Raw genomic sequence first — 23838 nt, 5'->3', positions numbered from 1 at the left:
CATTATATACCAACCTCTGCAACACTGGTATTAACTACTGACATCTGCCAAGGCTGACTAGTAAGTGCTTTACAGTATCAATTCATCCTAAGCAAAAAGCATGTTTGAGTGCTGCAGTGCTCTTGTTAACGCCAATAAGAAGTATCAGAGCTCATATGACACCTAGCAGAAATTAGTACCCACATTCAAAGAAAAGCTTTTGTTATTTTTCAGAGTATTATGTGGACTTTATTGAGATGACTGCATCTGACACCTGCTGTAATATAAAATGCAGCTATAATTAGCCAACTGATGCTCTCCACAGTTTAGGTCGAATCCCTTCTGTGGGAATTATGCTTTAAAATATTCAGAACTCCAAGTGGCTCTCATTACATTTAATTTTTACTTAGAATTAGGTGGTCTAGAAAAAAAATTTAGGATTGTAATAGCCCCCCGCTGAATGCCACACAGCAACGTGAAAACCCATAGATTTTTTTCCAAATAAAAAATGAGAACAAGCAGACTACACTACAGCCTTCAATTGAAGTCTGGCTTTGCTTAATTGTACTTTTTGCACTCATCAGTCTCTCCTCTTCAGAGCAAGCTACAAAAATTGCCTGAATAGCCAAAGAAAAGTTTCCCACAGTCACTGGTCACAGAAAAACACCATTGTCCTTCCTCACAGTTTGATGGACAACATTTCTATAAATGGGTAGCCAGTCTGTCAATGGTACCCTTGCTGAAAAGGCAAAAGAAGAGAACAGATTCTGCCAATATCTGACAAAGCATGTTAACACATAATCAGGCATTCACTAGTCAGGCAGCTGCCCCTGGGACCTTCATAACACAGGTGCCTTTAAGCCATTTCCTATTCACAGATAAAGGAAACAAGCAGGAGATACCTGGGAAAGGAGCAGTCTATTGTGGCCTGTCAAATGTCCATCTTCTAGGCTGCCTGTATAAAGCCAGAAAGAACATAAAGGAAACTTCAGCCTGAAATGCTAAATTATAAAACAGCAAAACAGTCTCCAACTCCATAACTTCAATCTTCACTTAAACAATAATTTGAAAGGTTAGTAAAGGAGAACCATGCCTTATAAGATGTACCTTGTTCCTTCTTTTTGCTGCATCAAACAGCAAAAGATCTGTCATGTCCCCAAGGCCAACAACTAGAATAAAGTCAGCAGTGGTGGTCTCCGGGATATCACCTTCATCTACTGCAGCTTTGGTATGATTTGTCTATGCCTAATCTGCTCTCTTCTTCACCCAGCTGAGCTATTAAATTCATCCTTTAACTGAGGAAACTGGAATTTTTTTGATATTTAATGTGAATAAAATTGATTAAGCTGCAGGACAAAGACACTTTCCCTCTTTTTTTATCAAGTTTAACTTAGTGAGCCTAACAAACAAGTGTCATTTCATAGCCAACGTTACCTAAAGGCCACTGAGTAGAGTGACTATTTTACCAGTGAACAGATGGTGTTAAGACAACAGTTAGCTTTATGCAAAGGAAAACATTTCTTTTTTGTGATTGTGCATAAAGATGCCTATTTCATACACTCACCATATCAAATGCCAAACACCATAGGCCCAAGCAGGAACTCAGTTTATATTTAAGTAATTTCATTTATTTTTCATGGTAGTTTCAGTAGCACTGCCTGTGTGTTTAATATTAAACACATGAAAAGTCTTTACCAAATTCTATGGAAGTTCCTGATGGAAGCAACTCATGGAAGCAATATCTAGAAAGTGGTTTCAGGAGCTGCGTCACAACGACTGGAATTCCCCTGATGTTGTTCGGAGGCTCCTGCAGGTGATGTGCTGTCTCTGAGAACATAAACTGCTGCAGTGCAGCACAAAATACAGCAGAAGGCAGAATATTGCATGGTACAAACAAATAAGTGCACAAAGCTCTTCTGTACACTTCTTTCTGAAACAGTGTTGATGTTGTGACTTCTCCTTAAGCGAAAATTTCCTGAAGAGCCTAGTTATGATTTCTCACAACTACCATTCTGTAAGTGGATCTACTCTTCCACACAGGCTATGTATATACATATATATATGCATGAAATTAAAACAGGAAAGTTTCTAAGCTCCTGAAATAAAGTTATTCAAATGGAATTCATAGCCATAATGAAAATAAAATGCAGCCAAGAATTAATAAGATTAAGGTAAAATGCAGTATTATAAAATATAAATAAAAAAAAGATTTATATCTCTTGCCATTTTTTCTTGATCAGTGTTTAGAGTTTTGTCTTTTAGCAATGCCCATACCTGTTCAGCTGAGCTGGAGTTACACTCCTCAACTTTTTAAAAGGACTGTTTTTTTTCTGCTGAATCAGTCTCAGGTCATTATCAAACTTACAACCTAGGCCCAGTCTTGCAAAGGCTTTTACACACGGGCTTAGCTTTATGCACATGAATAGTCCTTTAGAATTCATTAGAATGATTTGTGCACAAATAAGCAGGTGCATGACTAGCTTCACTGAAGGATTGGGACCCAAAATGTCAAAGACTCCATATTCCCTATTAACAAATGCCTCTTCTGCATTAGAAAAATACTGACAGTGTAAAGATGAGTGTAATCCTTTGTTCATTTACTATAATACAAATGAGATCATTCAAATAACTTTGCAGTTACTTTATATCCAAAAAGGGCATTATTTGTACATTACTTGTACGGATTCATAAGTTTAAGCTTAAAGGATTCAGCTATCTGTCTTACTTTGCCATATGGATATATGAACTCCTTATGGCTATTTTGAGAGGCTCAACTCAACTACGTAATACAGGTCCCTAATTTCAACTGTCAGTCCATGAATCTCACATCTAAAGCAGATACAGATCTGGTTCCTCAAGTCAATGGGGGTGCCTACTAGGATACGGAAGGACTGATCAGACCAATAATGACAGATGTGATCTATTAGATGATAACTGTCCAGCTATGGGGTACAGAAATTTATAAGCTGAACTGTTGAAGCAGGAGTTAAATTTAAATTTGAGCAGTGCAACTGTTCCACAGAAAAGGGTAGGAAAACCATAATATTTAGAAAAAGACCTGGCTTGTACCTATGTGAAAAGCTTGTACATAGCACAGTTGAAGAACCCTTTTTAAAATATTCCAAAGCAACTATTACTATTATTTATTTTAAAATAATAGTCAAGTTATACTAATAAAGATGCAAGCTACATCTTTTAAAATCAAGTACTCAGTAATCAAGGAATCCCAAAAGTTAAATTTTCTCTGAAATAAATATGCTATATTCCTGTTTCCCTGTTAAATATAGATTTTCAAGTGTCCCGCTAAACCTGAGTTAAATATATAATATGTGAAGCATGTACATATTAATGCAACGGAAAATTATTACATTTTAGACTGTCTTCAGGTGTGAGTGCTTAATTTCACATTGCATCTGTCAAATTATTGACAGTTTACAGATGGGAAACACTGTGAGCATAGACACCTACTCTGCAAGATACCTTCTACATTTTCATGTGATAGTCTCACAAGGAATGATAGGAAGGAGATTTATATTCAAATATTTCAAAGTAGCTATAGAAGTCTGGAATTTGTGAACACAGAATAATTATAATAATAGTTTGCTGACTTCTAAGAAGAGCTGTTGAGCTGGGACTTGCAGGGGTCAGTTCTCGATCCCAAATTATATAACTGAACTGAAGAATTTTGTGCAGAGAGTATCAATCTTATTTGCATATAGCAGCAAAAAAGGGGGGGCAGGCACGTAGATAAAATTTAAATATGGTGTAAAATTACTAAACAAAGACATGAAAAATAAAGACCAAAGTATGGCAAAGCATGGAACAGTATTAGAAAATCTGGAGGGTAAAAGAATTCAGAAAGGAAGGGCCATGGGTCTATGTTCGTGCCAGGATAAGGACACTAAACAGAATTTGGGCAACAGCAACATGGATGTTAGGAAGAAATAAATTACTGAATTTTGTGTATATATATATATATATATATATATATATGTATATATATGACACTTACGGGTTCAGGGTTTTTTTCCTTTAACATCATAGCTGTATTTCCCACAGGACATTTCATACAAATCCCATTCCAATCCCGTCTGAGCAGGGCTTTCTAAATTTTGACAGAGTGAGAGAAACACCAAAATTCAGCGAAGATATTTGCCTTGAAAAAATGCAGCTCCTATTGGAGAATTAGTTTTGCAATGCAGAGCCTTATTTGATGAAGTTAATAAGCATGAGTACATTTTAAGGAAGCAGGTTGAGTTTTTTACAGCTGGCTAGTACTTAAAATTAGGCACCAGCTTAATTATTGTGCTGAACCAGGATCCATAAATTCGGTGGGAGCAATGCCTTCTCCTGGGTATCTGGGAAGCAACAGAAGTGCTCTTAATTCTGAAATTAATGCGTGGAAAAATAAATAAAAGCTTTTGTTTTGGAGGGACCTGGTCATGTCCCATTTTAATCCAACGAGTAGGATACTACCAATTTTCTGTTTATAAACTGAGATAATTTAAAGCAGCATTGATAATCTGAATATTAAGGACAACTACATTTACAGCAGTTGGTGTCAAGCTGCACCACTTGCCTGGGGCTCTGGGCAGAATTCAGGGTATTGTCTTTAACTTTGAAGCTCCAAATTATTTGAGTTAAAGTATTTTTTCTGAAGTATTACCTCTTTTACCTTTCTCTGTGCTACAGCTGACGTAAGCAGAAGTACACAGCACAAGTTTTGCAATTCAGGAGAAAAATCTGCTTATACCTTACACGGTCTCCTTAGCTTAACACTTCGCTCTTGAGCACAACAAGCTTCAACCACTGATACATTCTGCAAAGCACCTGCCTTTATTTGGGTGTTAGGGACAAAATTAAAGTATGAGTTCAGAAATTATAGTAATGCAATATTCAGCAGAAGAAATACTGCTAGCAGTTATGACAGTGGTGACCAGCAAACAGAACTTGTTTCAATTTACTGAAGTTTACTGTGATTTTAAAGTGTTTAAAGGCACCTAGAGTTGGAAAGAGGTGTATGTATTTATCATTTTACAAATCAAATAAAAAGAAGCAATAGTCCAACATCAAAAGAAAAGCATTTCAATCCAACAACAATATTTGCTATTTAAGAACTTAATGGTTTTGTGCTTATATTTTTCACGGTGGTTTTAATGGGAGAAGCTTTTATAGCCCTCACAGATCCATTTCAGGGATCAAAACTGCAGATAACTTAATATTATCATGATAACTCTATCCTTGAATGTTGAAAGCAATTGCAGATTATTCCCTCCTTTGGTAGTCACATTATTAAAATAGCTGGACATTACTGCCAAGTTAGACATATTTAAATCTTCTGATTCCTTCTAAACAAGTATGTCTATCTCCGGCAATCCACTTCTTGCCAGTTTCCTATAAATTAATTCCAAATTACCAGTATCTTTCCAGCAATGAGAGCTTCCAATGTTTTATTGTTTCACCAGCTTTAGTAAGCATGCCATATAATTTCCTCTGCCTTTATGGGAGGCCTGGATTTACTGTGGCCAGTTTTACTGCCAGAAGCAATTGCAAGTGCATTCATTTTTACCGTGCACTACATGCAGTGAGCATACAATCATCTTTTGGAACCATTCTGCTCTGGCCTGTCTCTTCCATTAGACATGGACATTTAACATATTCTGTCTTAGCTGTATTTCCACGTTTTTTCCCTATTCTCATTTTCTCACATGCTCTCATTTTCCTAATCTCTTATATTACTTTGGATTACTTCTGTTCATGTTTGCATAACGCATTGCATAATTTAATCTGTGACATTTCAGAGGATACTGAATTTATCCAGTCAGCAGCCGCAACACAGATCAAGGTCTTCTGAGACAGTGAAAGTAGGAAGGAAATCTTTACCCATGGGAATTGTTACTCTTTCTTTAGGAGAAGATATTTGTAATCAACAGGAAGAAGACTGAGATCCAGTTTTCGCTTGGTAAATAATAGGTGGACATCAACAACTCTACAGACTACTTCACGGTCTTTTGCTTACTCTTATAATTATCACTGAATAAATAACCATGTATTGCCTCCATGATCTCTTGATATCGTCCACATTCACTCAGTCTCCCTTGTAATTCTGAGTATATGGCAACGTAACCTCCAGTATCTTTCTGACATTTATATACTTACCTATGTATTTTTCACTTGAAACGTTTTGTACCCCAAAACAACCTCTTGCTAGAGGTAAAGATTACGTGCTCAAAAGCAAAGGAAAGATGTTAGGTCACTCAACTAAGAAAGCTACACGCACTTGCTGCTAAAGTAGGCACACACCTGCTTATCACTCCAGGAAAGGTGCATTTTCCCAAAGTGGAATTTATCCGGTAGCTGAGCGTTCATGACTTGAAGTTAAAATTCGATTCAAATGCCTGGACTTGCTCCATCTTTGCAGATCATGGGGAATTCAGCCAGGGCAAACTGTCTCCTCTGACACAGAAGCAACAAACAATGCCAGGTTGTTACATCTATGCTCCATATTCTGTTCTAACCAGAAAATTACTTACACCTTTATTCAATGTTGTAGTGTTGGTGGGGGAAGGACAATGTACTTTCCCTTTTTCTGAAAGCTTCATGATTTGATCCAAATGAGATTATTACATTTTGCAGAGTTGCTTCAGCTGCCCGTCCGGAGACAAAACTGCAAGAGGTAGGGCAGACTGAAGCAGTCACAGCTTGACTATGAGCTGGAATTAACACTGTTGCACAGAAATGTGAAACAAAATTTCACAATTTATCTTAATTGACTAACATATTCTGTGTATGTTTTCAAGATGTTGTCATTTGACAAAAACAGTATCTTTTCAGGAATTAAGTAAATTGCTATATATTTCACAGCTTCCAACTCATGACCACATTCTGCTGTAAGCATTTCTGAATCCAAAGAATGGTTCTCATCAACTGAATCCAGCTAAATGCCATCTAGCTCACCTTAGCTAAAATATCCTTGCTAACTGCAGCTCTCCATGAAATATATTTGTAATCATTAATACTCAAGTCCTCTTTGGAACTTATTTTCCTCTGGAATTGAGCAGAGCTGTATCTACTCAAGTCTTCTGACATATTGTTGGCTGCTGTTGCTGAATGCCTTCAGTTTAGTGGGATTTATTTTCACTAAATTAGGTAAGTCTTATCTGGATACTTTATAGGGAAATGCCTTTAAAGTAACCCCTAAAATAACTGTCAAAAAATTATCTGCCTTTCTAACATTTTTATTTAAGAATGTTTTCACACTTGTATATACAACAGCACTTACCATTTTCCAATAGAATAAAAAATATTGGAGGCGGGGGGGTGTCAGAGAACAGGAATTAGTATGAAGGCTAAAGGAGCAAAATCAGGGTATCAAAGGAAGCATCAGGTAGAAAATCTTTGTCAGCACTTACACTGTTTTAGGAAAGAATTAAGACCATCTTACAGGGAACACAATTTTGCAATCCCAATAATCAGAGTACTCTGACAAACCTTGTAGACTGATTTCAAAACAACCCTGCTGTAACCTGAAGAGCCAGGTCTTTGAAGAGCAAAAAAAAGAGCGAAGGTGTAACCAGAAAAACACAGCTGAAGCAAGGGCAACAATCTGACGCGCTTAAATAAACACTTGTTGTCCTCCTATGAGCGTGCCTGACAAGGGCTCGTGCTGACTGCTCCGGGGAGCCTGCTGCAGGGCAGGATGAAGCCCGGGGGCAGAGAGAAGCATGCGGGAGCAAGGTGCGCTGGCAGGGTCGGGCACTGCGCAGCCGCGATTCCAGCCCGCGCCCTGAGCCGATCCGCCGGAGAGCCCTCCCGATTGGCTGCCGCGCCTGTCTATCAGCGCTCGGGGCGGGGCCAGCGGCAGGGTTCGTCATCGCGGCGCGACGGCGACCAAGCCAGGCTCGGTGTTATGGCGGCGGCAGCACCCGCCTCGTTCCCGCTCGGCGGCAGCGCTCCGGACATGAACCCCGCGGCCTCCGAGGTAGCGAGCAGCGCCCTGCGCTGCCTGGCCGGGCTGGCGGGGCAGGTGAGTGCGGAACGGGCGGAGGGGGAGGCCCGAGGCGGGGCTGGCGCCGCGCCCAGCTCACCTCACCTCGTTTCGGGGCCCCGCGTTCCTGCTTGTGTCCGGCCTGCGGGGCCTTCCCCGGCTCCAGGAACAGACTACGGCGCTGTAGAGTACACAAGTCTGCTACAAACCGCTCCTGGCGGTTGTTCGTGCCCGCCCGCAGGAGCGTGGCTGCCGGGGAGGCGGTGCCGGCGGCCTCTCCCTCTCCCTCCGTCCCGGCCCGGGCAGCCTAGGGCGGAAGGGTACTGCTGCTGCTCTCTCACAGCCGGGGCCGTGCCTTTCCCTCGTAGTGACGGGACGTCTCGTGTCACTTCGTAGTTTGGCGGATGATCTCTCCCGTGGGAAACTGCAATCTGCCTAATTGTTTTATCTTCACATTCAGCGATTCTGAATTGAAACGCTACTGAAAGCTTACTGTGTGTAACGGATCAGGAGGTTGAAGTTAGCCCTGCCGTGGTAATAACATACTGTGAAACAAACAGTGCATCTCAGTGGGTCAGAATTTTTAAAGGACCTTTGCTCTATGGTACTTAAGTTGAAACACCTACTTTAGGTTGAGTAATGGCTATGAATTATTTAACAGATGTTACAGTAGTGGTGGGAGGCCCTTATCAGGAGAAGATTTTAGTAACAACTATTACTGTAAATAATTTACAGATTAATTTATTTTCCACTGTGGAAACATATATGTAGTTCTCTGAAGGCAGTAGAAGTACACTCTTGCTTCAAAAATTAGCACTCCAGAGGTTTGGGACCAGATGATGAGCTATATCTGCAGGAGCTAGTGTGACTTAATGTATGTTTATGTAAGAGAACTACTCAGAAATGGACTCTCAGATACAGAGGCAGTTTAGTAGTAGCTGCTGGCTGATCTGAAATTATTTTTTAGATTATTTCACCTCTTATCTGTTTAGAACTCTGTATTATATTTGCTTCTCACCTCCAAATCTGCTAGTAATTGTCTCAGTTTTCAACAAACAGCCTCCCAAATTAAGGGCTTAAAAACTCAGGCACTGAGTAGTAAGAGTCTCAGTTTTCCTATCTCTGAAGTGGTTAAAAACTACCCTAGCTTTTGAATAGGAGTGCAGTGCTGAACAACCTCATAATCATACACAGAGACATGAAAACTAGTTAGGTAGTGAGGATGAAATGCCCCATAATTCTTCCTGGTGAAAATTCTAAATGTGACCAGTGAAGAACTAGTGAATATCAGTTTATCTAGATGTAATACTGTTATTCATAGTATTGTTCTTAGAACATTAATGTCAGTGAAAAGATGGAACTCTTGTATTTATGAAAACCGCAAAGAAGACTAATGAGAAAGTTTCCTAAGCTCTTAACCAGGGTACTCATCACAAGTTTAAGTGATTGTTTTCAAAACTACATTAAATGCTCTTACTTTCTCTCTTTTCTTCAGTAGCTTACTTGTTCTCCAAAATTTGCTGTACAGGTAGCATGTCACTGGAGAGAGCTTAGTGATTTTTAAAAATAACTGGGTGTGCATGGACACTTGTGAGAGACCAGTTTAGAGTTGTTGCATCCCCTCAGTAGAGTTCCAGTAGTTACAGTGCAGAGTTTTATTGTCTTTGTTGGTGTTTGGAGTGTCTTATTTCCATGACAGCAGACCCATTTTACTGTCCATTGCACTGAACTATAAGGGTCTGGTTGCTCCATCTTAGCTGGGAAAGTCATTTTAATTGCTCAGTCAAGATCCTTTCCAGCTGTTGAGTTAAACGCTTTCTCCCAGCACCTGAGTTAGATTTAACTGTGGTGTTTTACCCACTTACTGACTCTAGCAATCTGTCTTGCGTTTTTGACTGAAAGTACGGACTCCCCATTTTCCTTTTATAGAGATGAGTGAGCATGTGCCAGATTCTTAGCAGTCACAGTTTGTGGGCTGTCATAGTAGTTTAAGTTGGATTTATGCTAGCAGGTTGGGTTGTAAACAGGAATATTTCTGGTGCAGTAATTTTTTTACTAGGGCAGTCAATTGCAGCACAGTGACTGGGAGGACTTCTGAGAATAACAACTCATAAAACTGATATGGTTGATCCTGAAAAGTTCTTTAAAACTCTAGTGACAGTGGTTTTTCTTAAAACAGATTTCAAAGAGCTGGAATGACTTACAATCCTGTAAATGGCTGTAGAATAGGCTGTGGAGTTATAAACAAAGGCCTTGAAGTTATCAAAACACTGAATTTATAAACCTGTTTGTGACAGTTCTAATAGGTATAAGGATGTGAAACACCAAGAACTTACTCTGTTGTACTAGAAACTTGTTTGGATGGAGGAGGGGTTTATTCTTTAATTGTATTTAAAAACTGTGTCTGTGAGTTGAAAATGTTACTGGCCTCTAAATTATTTTAAGTCAGAAGTTCTGATGGTTTTGTACATTGAACCACCTGGACAGTAGTGACACACTATGATATGAAGGCACACATCAGCTGATTCTTTTCGAAAAAGGAGGCCTATTAGGAAATTGCAGTAGAACTTCTGTTTTGTTTCATTAGGACAGCTTACAGCTGCACCTTTTTTACCCTGACAGTGGTCTGTAATAGAGCATATAGGAGATGTTACTGTAGAAACTCTGTGGAGAAATACATGTTTCAGATGATGGCATACACACAATGGCTTAATTCTTAAAGTAAATTTTGTTTCTCCTGAATTCTAAATATATTCTTGATTTTGAAAGGTATTCAAAACTATTATTTCCTAAAACATTACTTTTTTTACATCCTATGTAGCTTAAGTACTAAACGGGAATAATAATTTGTGTGAAAATTGTCTAAAATACATTATATATCTAGTCAGACTGTCTTGTTTGCTATGAGAACTACTGCTGGATTTAAAAAGGCTGATCTTTGACTAAAGAAGGAAGGCTCAGGCTTATAGTTCTTTATATACAAAATTGTGATAACTCATGTGGAACAACTTATCATCCACAGCTTTGCCTTCAGAATGATGGAGGCAGTCTTGTATTCATTTCCCATTGTTTCCTTGTACTCTGTGCAGTGGATTCAGGAAACAAGTGCATATGCATTCTATGTTCTCATCTGTAATATTTGATGCTGTTAGAAGGTAGATGTCTTTAGACCATAAGTTCAAGGTCACTTTTGTCATCTTCCTGAGGTACCTTTTTCTATTTCACCCGCTCCCCCTTTTTTAATGGAAGGAGGAGTGAGGGATAGACATACAAATATGCATATAAATTGGAAATTCAGTGTGGCAAGCAGAGTACCTGTAGGTCCTCTTGGTTTTTAAACAAGAATTTTATCTGTATTTAGAATTTGGGGATCACTTGCAGAATGTTTGTTTGAAGAAAAACCTTCTTTAAGAAGTGAAAGTGCTCATTACTTCAAGATCTTGAAGAGTTTTAGTATAACAAAAATGGCAAAGGTGGGTGTGAATGAATGTGTGTAGTTAACTAGTGATCATTGGCAATTGGCTTTGTATTAGAAAGCGAAAGTTTATTTTTAGCTTATAGAAGATATGTAGTTCTTTTAAATAAAACTTCAGATTCACTTTATGTGTTTGTTGCTTTGGGTGTTAAACATTGCAATTCCTTGGCAAAGAGAATAGACTGTGGCAATTGTTATTTTGATCCAAATGCATATACAGGAAAATAGTGTGGTTTGGAAATGGATTTGACAGTGGTGCTGTGTAGTCTAGAGTTTGTTTAACCTTGAGATTTTTTAAATATTTATTTTTATACACTTATTTTTAATGCAAAGCTTCCTTTGGATTTGCAGCAAGTAAAACATTCAAGAATGTGGCATGGTGCCACATCAAGACATTGGTCATGCAGGCATAGATAGTCTTACAAATCTCAGAATAAAATACATGAACATACAGGAGATTGTCATCCTGGATGCATGTTTCTTCCTACTGGTGGTTCTAGCATCTGTTAAAAGTTGGTACAAGTGATCAACATATATGGTATGTTTTTGTACAATAATTAATTGAATAAAGCTAAGGACCAGATTAATACAATGACAATATGATGACTTAGTAAGGAATTTTTAATTTTTGAATATACTCTACAAATACCACGACAGCTGCTTGGACTATAATTAATATCAAACCTTTCCAATGTCCTCATAAAAAGGGTGTGGGTCTGTATGAGACTGAGCATAATTGTTATCTTGTAGAAGTCTTGTATAGTTCTGTGATGCTGATACAGATAACATAATTTTCTATTGTGTTTATTTTGCTCTGTTGAAGCTTAACCTCGGAGACGATATCGTGAAAGTTGTAATCAATTGGAGCAAGCTTCAGAGCACATCAGCACTTCAGCCAGCATTGCTCTTTAGTGCACTTCAGCAGCATATTTTATGTTTACAGGTAAATATTTCATGGGACACATTTGACTTGACAAAAGTGATCAACAACTGGAAGTAGTTATATATGTAAACTGTAAAATTTTAGTAATTTTGATCTTACATTGCTCTGTTCAACAAAAAAGGAATGCAAAAGTATTAAATGCTTGGGATTCCACGATACTCCATAGGTACTCACACTTACGTTTTTTTCAGATTAGTGTTGGGAATAGCCACTGTAGGTGAGCAGGCTGAATAAATGCAGCCTCATTGATTTCTAGACTTGCATTGTAAATGTGATACATTTCCATCTATGGTGGGTTATAATTAAGCAATAAGACACGGCAGGTGTGTGTCATGCTATGATAATGATTCCATGCGTTGGCTGAGTTTTGAGGCTCATAGAGTGCTTTCAGTGGTTCAAGAAGTGGCATTATCCCAGCATGACACATCCTGGAGTGTCTTACTGCAATTAAATATATTTTCAGTGTAGGTTTTTTTTTTTTAAAGAGTAATTTCTTTGACATTAATGTCCCATCTTGCCAAGTAGCCAGTCACCATTACTGTAATTTCTTTTAACTATTTGAAACTTTCCTACCCTGCTAAAAGTATGTGTAATTTAGTTGCATGGCAGGGAGGGTTAGCAGTTTGTCAGCTAGTAACTAAATAGTGTTTTGACTTTGATAGTTCATATGTAAAAGATGGGGATTTGAATACCAGTATTTTGCTTCAGCTAGTCAATAAATTATTTCAGGTGAGTAGTACTGGGAGGATGAAAAAGGAAGTTTCTGTATTTGCTTGTCTGTAGGTAAAAGAAAGACCCTTTGTTTTCCAGACATCCACCAAATCTTTGGTGTGATGAACAGAAAGAGAAAATATGCAAGATAAAAGCAAGTAAAATTTACATCCAGCTGTAAGAACACTGCAAGTAGGAATTTGATTCCATGTAAGGAAACATGACTGGTAAAAATCATGTTGTCTTTAAAAAAGTAAAATAATTACTGGAGAGAAAATAAAGCTATGGTATTCAGATTAGGTGAAACTGATAAAAATTAAAAAAGAGGCAGTGACATATATATGTACTGAGGTTTTGTTATTACATCGTGTGTAAGAGTTAGTGCAGTAGAATAAGCATTTTTGCCACTACAAATGTCAGTGCATTCTCTCATTTAATTTCATGACCTAAGTAGATAATCAACCGTGTCAAGCAAAGCATGTGTTCGGGGTAATGCCTACATATTTCATGTCTGTGTTCTCTCATTCAGTTGGGCAACTGTGGTTTCAAGTGGAGAACCTAGTGCTGTGGTGATAAGGTAAAGGCTTTACAGTGTAAAAGCACTGGCTTTCATGTTAAGGAGGAAAAAATACTAAGCCTTACTGTTCTGAGTAAGCATTTGAATGACATGTTAATTAAGTGGCAATGATGCCAGCACTGAAGCTTTGATTCAGCTAGTAACAAGGGAGTACAGACAGATTGTCACAGAAATTTGGGAGTTTTCCTCTACAAATCTCTAAAAGACACAGGTCAAAAAGGTCAGAGTCATGGTGTGCACAGTACTTGGAAGGCTTTTTTCTAATCTTATTACTGTGCTCCATTAGAGGAAGATGTTGTAATTCCCAAAAATTATTTCTGTTGGTCTGGTTTGGAAATTGTGGTAGTATTTGGCTTTTTGTTTTTAGGATTTTTTGCCTTTTATTTTTTTTAACCCTAACATACAGTTTTCTTTGTTCAGCCTCTTTTAGAAAAACTCCAGGCTTTGATTAAAGAGGAAAATATAGGCCATGTTGAACCTGCAGGTAAACCAGAAAGCCAAACCTGTGAAACAAGTTCAGATATTTATGATAGTAACTGTCAGACTGAAGAAAAGTATCCAAGTTATGACTTGGGAGATCTGAGGGATGCTCGTATTCATTTTGATCCAGAGGTGGTCCAAATAAAAGCTGGAAAAGCAGAAGTAAGTTATTTACCTAAATTTAAAAACAAACAAGCAAAAAAAAAATTTTCTAAATTTTAAATTTAAAGAATGAAGTAGATATATGCCATCATGTTTATTACCTGCAGATTGACAGGCGGATATCAGCCTTCATCGAGAGGAAACAAGCTGAGATCAATGAAAATAATGTCAGGGAATTTTGCAATGTTATTGATTGTAATCAAGGTAACTGGCTAGCCAGACTTTAATCTTCATAGCAATTTAAGTTGTGTGGGTTTTTTTATTTAATAATTTTTTTATTTTCAAAAGCACTAATCTATATTTAAAACTGAACTTTCTTTTATGAGTAACTTTGTTTTAAAATTAGGAACTTGCATGTGCACTGCAGTTGTCAGAAAAACAAAGAAAGTAGTCACTGAATGACAATATTTAATGCATCTCATACAGAAAGATTATAGCTATTACTATGTTCATTTTAAGAATTTCTATCTTAGATCAGATGATTTTGTAGCAATTGTTCCTGGTGCTTAACTAAGTGTTCCTCCAAAGTAAATGGAATTGCAATTCAGAAATGTCTTGTGAATTGCATATTCCAACTGAAGTTAATTTAATGCTAGTTAAATTACAAAAAACTATTTTTACGATTAGTTTGAATTACTAACTACTTAAAAAAACTTTTTCCTTTTAACATTGCTCATGCTGTTGGTGTTTTACATACACCAGCTGGTACAATTGGCTGTATCTGTAACCAAACAATCTTAAATCCATCTAGTAGGCTGGATTCCATTTACACAATCAGTAACCGTGTAGGCAAGTGCATCTTAAAAGTGAAGACACTTTTAGATACATAAGTGGTATGGAGACATTTTCTAAGTACCTGTGAACCCAGATGTGCATTGTCTCTATAATGTACTTATGCTCTTGGAGATCAATGTGTATTGTTCCATAAGCTTCTAGGAGAGTGTAATTCCTTGAATGTTAGTTGGAATTCAAATGACATCTGAAGTCTAGTAGAATATGCTAGATAGTAAAATACTGATTCCTGAAATTGTTAATTACATACAGAAGAAATTATCTTTCTTGGTATCTTCAGACATAATAAAATACATAAACATGTATATGAACAGAGTTTAAAATGTAAACATTAGAATAAACTGAGATGGTCTCTACTGTAGGTTTTTATGGCTAAACAAATGCAATAAATCACAGGCATCAGAATAAATGCAGGAAGACTTAGAAAAGAATGCTGATGAGTACACTATATCAGCCTAAAAATACGAGGACAGTTTCAGAAAAGGGCATAAAACCAAAATAACACTGGTAAGCAGGAAAAAGGCTTCTACAGGAAGAAAGAAATAAGTTACAGAGAAACACAGTGAGAAGTAAGAACCAATTAAATTTAGTCCTGATCCAATAAACTTCTATGTACATGTGTGCATACATTTATATGAGAGACTTATCCAATTAAAACCAGTAGGTCCATGCAAGTGTATGAAACTATTAATGGGCAGGTGTTTATAGAATGAATGAAGTATTTCTGATGGTTTTTATTGTCTGAAACGTTTTAATTAGATTTGTAAAAGCATCAAAGCTGATGGTGGTTAGAATATTTTCAATTATAAATACATAATTAAGACCTCATTTTCTATATTATTATTTATTTAGAAAATAGCTGTGCCAGAACAGATGCAATTTTCACACCCTACCCTGGATTTAAAAGCCATATAAAGGGTAAGTAACTCTTCTAATACCCATTTTATTAATTGTCCAGATATAATAGCATTGATGAATTTTTGACTTCAGAACTTTTTGTATAATGCTCAAAAATGCAAACGTGTTGATTTTTGACTCTAGTGAATAATTTTCCATCTTCAGTTATGTCTCCAAGGTTTTCAATCCCGTATCTGCTTCACTAAACTAATGCTTAGGCGCTAAAGACCAAAACAAAATTGCCTGTTTTCATTGTCTGAAAGGAAATGTGCAAAAGATAAAGCAGGACAGAGAAGCTGAACAATTCTTAGCTTTTCTTCAAAGATGAAGCCAGCAGTTCAGTTAAGGAATGGAAATGAAATAGAATTATCTTCTATTCTTCATTAGTTGATGTAATGTATTGAAATAGAAAATAGTTTTGGGACACAGTGAAAGTTCCAAGACATAGGTTTATGGGAAGTGACAGGCTGGGGAACAAGTTTACCACTGCACTAACTTTCAGAAAGGAGTAAATAGTATAGAAATGGTTGTCCAACAGAAGTTATGTATAAAATATTGCTTGTCCATCTGCTCCTCTCTAGGTGTACACAAGTTATCCTGTCTAAAAACAAAAAAAAAATACCCAAAATGAGAATGAAAGTAACCCTTGTCTCTCTCTTGAGAGAGGTAGTATTCAGTTATCCACTTCATATTGGTTCTAAAAACCAATTAATTATTCTGAATTATATAATTCAGAATAATACTGTGAAGCACAATGATAGATATTGAAAGGTCTGGTGAGCTAAGAGGGAGATGGGAAAGTGAGTTTGATTTTTAGGATCTTTCACTAAGAACCTCTTTCACTTAGTCAGTTTTTTAAACTGTGTGCTAGTTTGCATTTCAAGAAACAGTTCATAACTGAAACATGAATAGACATAGAATAGAAAGGAATTGGAAGTAAAACCAGCATCAACTAAAGCAAGAATGTAGCATGTGGCCTTCATGAAATACTGAGTAAGAAGGTGTGTGTGTGTGTGTGTGTGCGCGCTTCAGTGTCTGGAGCTGCCAACAAAGTCTTTAAGTCTACAGTACACTGCAGTAGTTGTATCAGGAAGGACTTAATAAATGACTGTGACTTAAAGAGAAGTGATCAAAATCATCTGATGAAGACATGGCTCAGCATGGGTAAAAGAATCAGCTGTAGAGTCACTAAAGCTTTTACCCAAATAACAAAGATTAGAAGTGAACTTTCTTGTTGAGGTTCATACTGGTTCTTCTGGTTGTTTACCTCCCTGTGTCTTCATGTATTTATGATGCTTCCTGTAATATTTGGTCTGGCCTCTTCTTTGCATTCATAACAGCTCACATGTAAAACTGCTGACATAGATATCAAGGTTTCTGCTATTTATCAGCAACTGATGACAAATTCTTGATACTGCTGTTCTACATGAACGTATGAGTAAATCTTTTAGTTTGCATATGTGAAGTCCTAGATTTTTGTTTGGTTTAGTTGCTCATGCAAAAAATAGGAAAATACTTTTACTTCAACTTTTAGTCTTAATGCATGTGGAACCTTTCATATGAGAAACTTGTGTGAAATTGATTTAACACAGGTTTTTATATTTGAATATTTTGATTCTTTCAGTTATATATATGTTTCATATGTGAAATTTGTGTTCTCTTGACCTAGTTTCTAGGGTAGTAAATACATACGGACCTCAGACTAGGTCTGAAGGAGCACTTGGGTCTAGTCACAAAGCCAGCCTACCCATGCATGACTGTGGAAACCAAGCTGTTGAGGAGAGATTGCAAAACATTGAAGCACACTTACGGTTACAAACAGGTTTGTATCTTGTTTTAATTTTGACATTGGTGTGCTAGTTTATACTACAGGTATCATTACTATGGTAAAACTGGGCAAGTCTATAAAAATTGTTACTGTAAAACAGTGGGTAGATCCACTGAAGGGTTTAGTGACCCCAAGTGCAATAATCCTATGCCCAAAATGGAACCCAGGTTTAAGCCCAAATTGGGATGCTGAGGTAGTAAATGTACACTGTATGTGGTGGCAAGTGAGAGAGGCACTTCAGAACAGGATTTAAAACAATGTGGAATAATTGGTGGTAGGGGTTCTTCATAGTAAGTAGAGTTGTCCTGACTGGACCCACTGAACAAGAAAAGCTGAGGTTAGGACTCAGTGCTGCTTCGTAGACAACATGTCCTGGGGACAGAATCAACCCAGAGGACAATTGAAAACCTTTCCTAACGATGGATGATTCTTGAAATAATTAAGTGTAAAGCTTATTTCCCAGAATCTGGGAAGTCAGTACTTCCCTTTAGCCATGCAAACATGAGTCCACACCTTTCACTAAAATAAATGCCATAGCCACCAGGCTACTGACATGTTTTAGGTAGTTGCTTTCCTCACCACAGCCCCAGTTTTTTATATTATAAATCAATGAGGCACTTATCAAGGAGGAATTTGTATTTTTCTTGAAAATTGTTTACTAGATGAAGATATGGGCTTCTGTCCTGTTTTGTAAAGTGAAATTTCTACACATCACACTGCAGGCACACTTGACTTTTTTTTGTCTTTTGAATACTGAATAGATGCCAATCCATTCTCTAGGAATATGGTGAACATTCACTAGATTACTAGATACCTCTGAATATGTACTCTATTAAAGTCCTCTGGCAGCAAGGAGAGTAGGATATGCCTAGATACAGTTGAGGTGGCAGTGAGAGCTTCATGCTTAGCTGTATAGCTGTCTGAAAAATAAGCTGGCTTTTGTGAATGGAAATAGAATTTGAAAGTGGCTGACCAGTATTAGGGTGACAATTAGGTGTAGTAGCTTTGCAGTTCATGTGCATTGGGGATAATGATTGGAGGTAGTTAAGGAGCGATCATTGCTTCCACATTGTGCCTATAACAGATGATAGATAATTTTGTTTGAAGGAACAGGTCAGCTTAACTACAGTATAGGGTAAGAAGGTGAAAGCGTGCAATACCAACTCAACTCCTGTACAAATCAGCGTTCATGGGGAAGATCTCAAGATTATTTGATGCTTATCCAAGCAGCTGTGGAAAAAGTATTAATCTGAGCAGGTAACATGCCTCACCTACCTGCTCACCAATTTTTGTTTCTGGTGACAGAAGAGTTAATCTTGACTCATCTGCTGTTTTTCAGAACAGCTTCTTCTATTGCTAGCAGTGCTCTTTTCCCTTTACATTAAGAGAAAGCAATATTAAGAGTGAGAGGTTAGCCAATTTAATTAGTAGCTGCTGAGTGTTGAGTAGAGAGCAGAACTGAAGGAGGGGAAGCTACCTGAAAAATTGTTTCTCTGAATGGACAAAATAGGTGAATGGCTAAAACCCCACAAACATTAGTGCTTATTTCAGTAGTTTGTGGAATAGAATTGTCTTGTCTAAAAGACCCAGAAATAGAGGAAATGGGTGACAAGAAGTAAAAGTTTGCTAAGGCTTTGGTTGTCAGTGTTCAGAACCAGACTGTCATTTTAATTGGAATAGCCAGTACTTGTAATAAACAGTTATTTCAGTTTATAGAATACTGTGTAGTGTAAGTAAGATGCTTCCTTAGACTGATCTTTTGATAAGTTCTGTTTTTGCATGAGGAAACAAGCCCGAGCTGCTGTAGTATAGATGAAAACAGCAAATGGGTTGAGGTGGGTTTTTTGTTGCTGTTGTCTTTGTGGTGGTTGTGGGTTTTGTTGTGGGTTGGGGTTTTTTGTTTGGTTTGTTTTTTGGGGGGGGAGTTGGGGGTTTTTGTGGTTTTGTTTTTTTTTTTTGGTCCCCCAAAGCTCTTTTATTCCATTTGACACACACGTTCCCCACCCCTGTTCTCCCACCTATAGCCAGGCAAATGTTGTTTTTTGTCAAGCACAACTCATACCTGTCCTCTAACCTCTGATGCCCAGTGGATATAGGTTTCTTTCAGAACAATCCTAGATATCAATGCTAAATTCATGTGTGCTCTGCCATCCCATCTGCCCTCTCTAATGCTGCTGTCAGTTTTGAAGTGGTAACATTTCATGTATGACCAATGCATTGTAAAATTGATTGTTAGTTGTTCAAGGGATCTTTTCAGACATACTTCAGCCAAATGCTGAAGTTGTCTTATTGCCTTCACTGACTGCCACTGACTTATCAATTAGGTTTTACCCTGAATTATACTAATTATCCTTCCTTTTTATTATCCCATCCATTTATTTTGTTTCAGCTACTGATTGACAGCTGGTCTTGAAGAATTCATGTCAAATTTGCAGTTTTTAGTTTAAAAAGTTACTCAAGAGCTTTTCCTGATTTCTTTGCATTTGTACTGATGTATTTAGGTGGTCCGGTACCAAGAGACATTTATCAGAGAATTAAGAAGCTTGAAGATAAAATCCTTGAGCTGGAAGGACTGTCTCCTGAATATTTTCAATCTGTAGTAAGAAATTCTCTCACCTTTTGGCATACCTAGATGCATTTGGGCCTTTTTTGCTTAAATCTTTGATGTACAGAGAAAAACTTAAGGAGTCGGAGGGCAGGCACTTTTGATAGACAACTCTGGTCCACACGTAATATAACAATGGTTACATTACATGTGGACCATCTAGTCAAGTTCATATTCATGTCTACCTAATTTCTCATTCCAAAGAAAATATTATCTGTTGGAGGAAAAAATTACAGCCACTCAAGCTGAAATAATTTGTGAGAAATATATCTCAGAGGTTGGATTTCTCCCCTCTGCCCTAAAATCTGAAGTGTTTCTTATGTCAAGAAAATTGACTGAAGTTTTGATTTTGATACAAATCATTAATGGCTTAAATCAGCTGAAATCTTTTGGGCTTCTGTACGTGATCTAATTATTAACAATCAGCTATGTGAATAACTTCCAAAAGGATTAATGTGATTCTATGATTTAGGTTTCTTTGTTTCTGGTTAGAGTTCTGTCTCCTTCTGAATAGTACACCTTAACCTTCACTCACTGAAGTATATTAGGACAAAGAAAACATTAGTCATTACTATGTTGGGCTCTACTTGACTGTAGAAATTTCTTGTCAGTTGTCTTGCTCTTCTTTCCACATGTAACAGTAGGAATGTCTTTCTTACTGTTGATCATATTTTAATTTATATCTTCTCCCTTGAGACCAGCCAAAGAAGAGTCAGCAATAAAAATAAATGGCAATATTATAAATTTGTTTCATTTTTTTAATCTGTATTGGAGATCAATGAAGTTCTTTCTTTGTGATGCTATTCCTTCAAGTTGTTGAAAACCATAAGTTAAAACGTACACTTTCATAAGCTGAAATTTCTATGGAAAGTGCTTTGGGTCTTTTCTAGAATGAGGTTTGTAGAAAAATTTGTGATGATGTCAATTGTAGTGTTGCACAGTAATTAGTATATTTTATCTAAAGTTTTGCATAAATATTTCAAAAGCTCAATTCTGTCTGAAGGAAGCTTCAGCTAAATTGATAGCTGTTGACTGCCAAGCATGGAGAAGCTTGAACAGGTTCTGACTTTTCTCCAGTAGTATGTCTCATGATCCAAAGTACTTAATTATAAAAAGGATTTCTTTAATCCATGGAATGGCAGTCAGTGTTTTTTCTTTACTTTAAAGACTCTTGTCAATGTCGTTACAGAATTATTTGTGGTCCTCTGTTAGTGCAACATTAAGTATGTTTTGATTATGTCTTTTCTTCAGAGCTGTTCTGGCAAGAGGAGAAAGGTTCAACCTCCCCATGTAAGTGCCATTAACTTTTGTTTATCTTAAGTTTAGAATGTTTTGAGCGAAAAGTAAGCAGAAGTTCTACCAAGCAAATATCTGAGTTCTCAGAAATAGCTGCATCAGTATTGGAGAGTTTGCTGGCAAAGAAAGAGGGACAGAATCAGAAAGGTAATAGGTGTTAAAATGAAATGAGTCTTCTAAGAATCCATATTAGAGTAAGTTGGTGTTTTCACCAGTTAGAAGGATGACAGAATAAAACAAATCTGTAATGATGTGAATCAAGCTGGGAGTAACAAGCAATTTCTGTATTCTGATCAGTAATGCCTTCTGGTTTTGTTTTGTGGCTTAATGGTTTATATTGATTTTAAAAATTATTTTTCAATTTGCTTTATTGGTTTATGAAGAGACAAAAGTAGAAATGGCTGGCTCAGCAAAAGTATTGCAGAAGGACCCAGCATTGTAGCAGATACTAAGCTAAGTCAGTAAGACTTGCCATTTTCACACCACCATCACATAAGAGAATGCATTAACTGTGTACCTTAGACCACAAGAGAGAAGTTATCCTTGGTGCAAGTGGGACCGTGGCTGGAACACTGTCTGCTACTAGCCATCATACTTGGAGACAGAGGAACTAGGGACAATGCTTAGAATGGGATGTGGGCCATCTGAGACTTGAGGAAGTAGGCTTGTTTACATGAGGAAAAAAATCCTGCATAAGGTGAAATATTTTTATAAAAAGGATGATGACCAGTTTGTGTAAGAAGACATCAAAAGATTGTCAGGTTAAGTGGGCGCAGAGGAGCTTGATGTTGGACAATAGGAAAAAACCCTTCAGCTGAAAAACCCAAGTTCCACAAGATCTATATAGTCTGATCCAGTGCTTTAACATCAAAGGATTTCTTGGTTTTTTTATGAGCAGATTAAAGAAACATCTAACAGAAGTAACATGGCTATATCAATCAATCTCTGATTAGGACTGTCTGTTTCTTCTAAGTTTACATTCTTTTTTTTTCAAGTTTTAAATAGCTAAAGACTAGATTCAGACAATTCTGCAAAAGTATTTCTGTCACTTAGTGCAATATGCAGTGACCTCAAGTATCAAGTGCTAGGCCACTTCTCTAGCAAGTACAAGATGTAAATGATTGTGATTTTTATTTTGTTCTTTTAGCAGAACTATTCATTGGCTGAACTTGATGAAAAGATTAATGCTATAAAACAGGCATTACTGAGGAAAACAAAAGAAAGCAAGTCCAAGGAGGCTGAGCAGCTTCTTCGATAAAAAAAGTCTTTTCAGAATCTTCACCATGCTTTACACATAAACCATAGACCTGGGTAGTGTGCATTGGGGATGATTTTAGCAATGAAGACAAAGTATGCATATAAGCTCCTTTTGGATGATCTTGAAAGCTTTCTTTCATAATAACTCATTTAAAAGCATTCTTATTAATGAAATAGTTACTTTAAAATGAAGAATGTTTCAGGAATATCATTCTAATAATCCATTCCCTTCTTTTATAAAGGAGGATTGCAGCATTGTGTGTGTGTGGAAAGTCTTAACCTGCATACAAAAGCTATATCTCTCATGTAATTCTTTATGACTAAGTATTTAAAAGGGCTGTCTTTTGAGTACTTTTCACCTAAGTAGTTTGCATAGACTTGTGAAATAAAATTAAATATTTCCTCAGAAATAAACTGTCTTCGGGGAAAAAAAATTTACAAAAAATCTTGCAGTATGCATGCTTACCTGCATTTTTTCCCCCGTATTTGTCACCATTTTCACAGCTGTTAGAAATGCAGCAAATTGTATTTGTTTGACAGGTGGTTATGAAAATCCTATATGTGTAAATAAAAACAACTGTTCTTCACCTCCTCAGTGTTCTGTGTGAATTCAAACTTCATACCCTGCTAACAAATTCAGTATGTTCTAAAGACAGGAGATTTTGAGGAGCATGCCGGCAAGGCACCAACTTCCCTTCCATTTGCATGCCTACATGACTTTTGAAGCATGGATGCTGGCTATGTAGTTTAAATTAAAGTCAGACCTTTGCCCACACGCTGAAGTGTGATTTTGTTGTGACACTTTATTTTTGTTTGTTTGTTTTAATAAACCATTTTTTATTTATACAA

General features: G+C 37.1%; 1 protein-coding gene and 1 long non-coding RNA gene across 6 annotated transcripts in view; one reads left to right on the top strand and one right to left on the bottom strand.

The window, feature by feature from the left end:
* Positions 1-8276, bottom strand: part of LOC113961004 — a 14904-nt gene extending 6628 nt beyond the window's left edge. For 2 of the 3 annotated variants that reach the window (XR_003532168.1, XR_003532170.1), the window contains exons 1-3: positions 8072-8276; positions 1544-6704; positions 882-934 (exon numbers count right to left, since the gene is read on the bottom strand). This is a non-coding gene — a long non-coding RNA (uncharacterized LOC113961004). The remainder of the gene's footprint in view (positions 1-881; positions 935-1543; positions 6705-8071) is intronic. The other variant, XR_003532172.1, reaches the window with a different exon arrangement.
* On the top strand, positions 7868-23838 carry MBIP (MAP3K12 binding inhibitory protein 1). 3 transcript variants are annotated; one of them, XM_027670966.1, is made up of 9 exons: positions 7868-8005; positions 12265-12384; positions 14093-14314; positions 14422-14518; positions 15959-16024; positions 17673-17825; positions 20333-20430; positions 21688-21726; positions 22883-23838. In XM_027670966.1, exons 1-9 carry the CDS (start codon positions 7889-7891, stop codon positions 22988-22990), a joined length of 1020 nt encoding a protein of 339 aa, XP_027526767.1. In that variant the 5' UTR covers positions 7868-7888; the 3' UTR covers positions 22991-23838. The 3 variants fall into 3 exon arrangements, with proteins under 3 accessions (XP_027526767.1, XP_027526760.1, XP_027526777.1); XM_027670959.1 differs by having other exon boundaries at positions 22880-23838; XM_027670976.1 differs by lacking the exon at positions 20333-20430 and having other exon boundaries at positions 22880-23017.

This window comes from Neopelma chrysocephalum, unplaced genomic scaffold (assembly GCF_003984885.1).
Source record: "Neopelma chrysocephalum unplaced genomic scaffold, ASM398488v2 Primary Assembly neopelma1_24, whole genome shotgun sequence".
NCBI classification, from domain to species: domain Eukaryota; kingdom Metazoa; phylum Chordata; class Aves; order Passeriformes; family Pipridae; genus Neopelma; species Neopelma chrysocephalum.
This window is presented reverse-complemented; position numbering and strand designations above follow the sequence as displayed.

Excerpts from the sequence above, each read along its gene's own strand:
- MBIP (XM_027670959.1), top strand. The coding sequence starts at position 7,889 with ATGGCGGCGGCAGCACCCGCCTCGTTCCCGCTCGGCGGCAGCGCTCCG. Across the intron at positions 14,315-14,421 it reads TAAAAGCTGGAAAAGCAGAA|ATTGACAGGCGGATATCAGC; the intron begins GTAAGTTATTTA and ends TATTACCTGCAG. Across the intron at positions 20,431-21,687 it reads CTGAATATTTTCAATCTGTA|AGCTGTTCTGGCAAGAGGAG; the intron begins GTAAGAAATTCT and ends TCTTTTCTTCAG.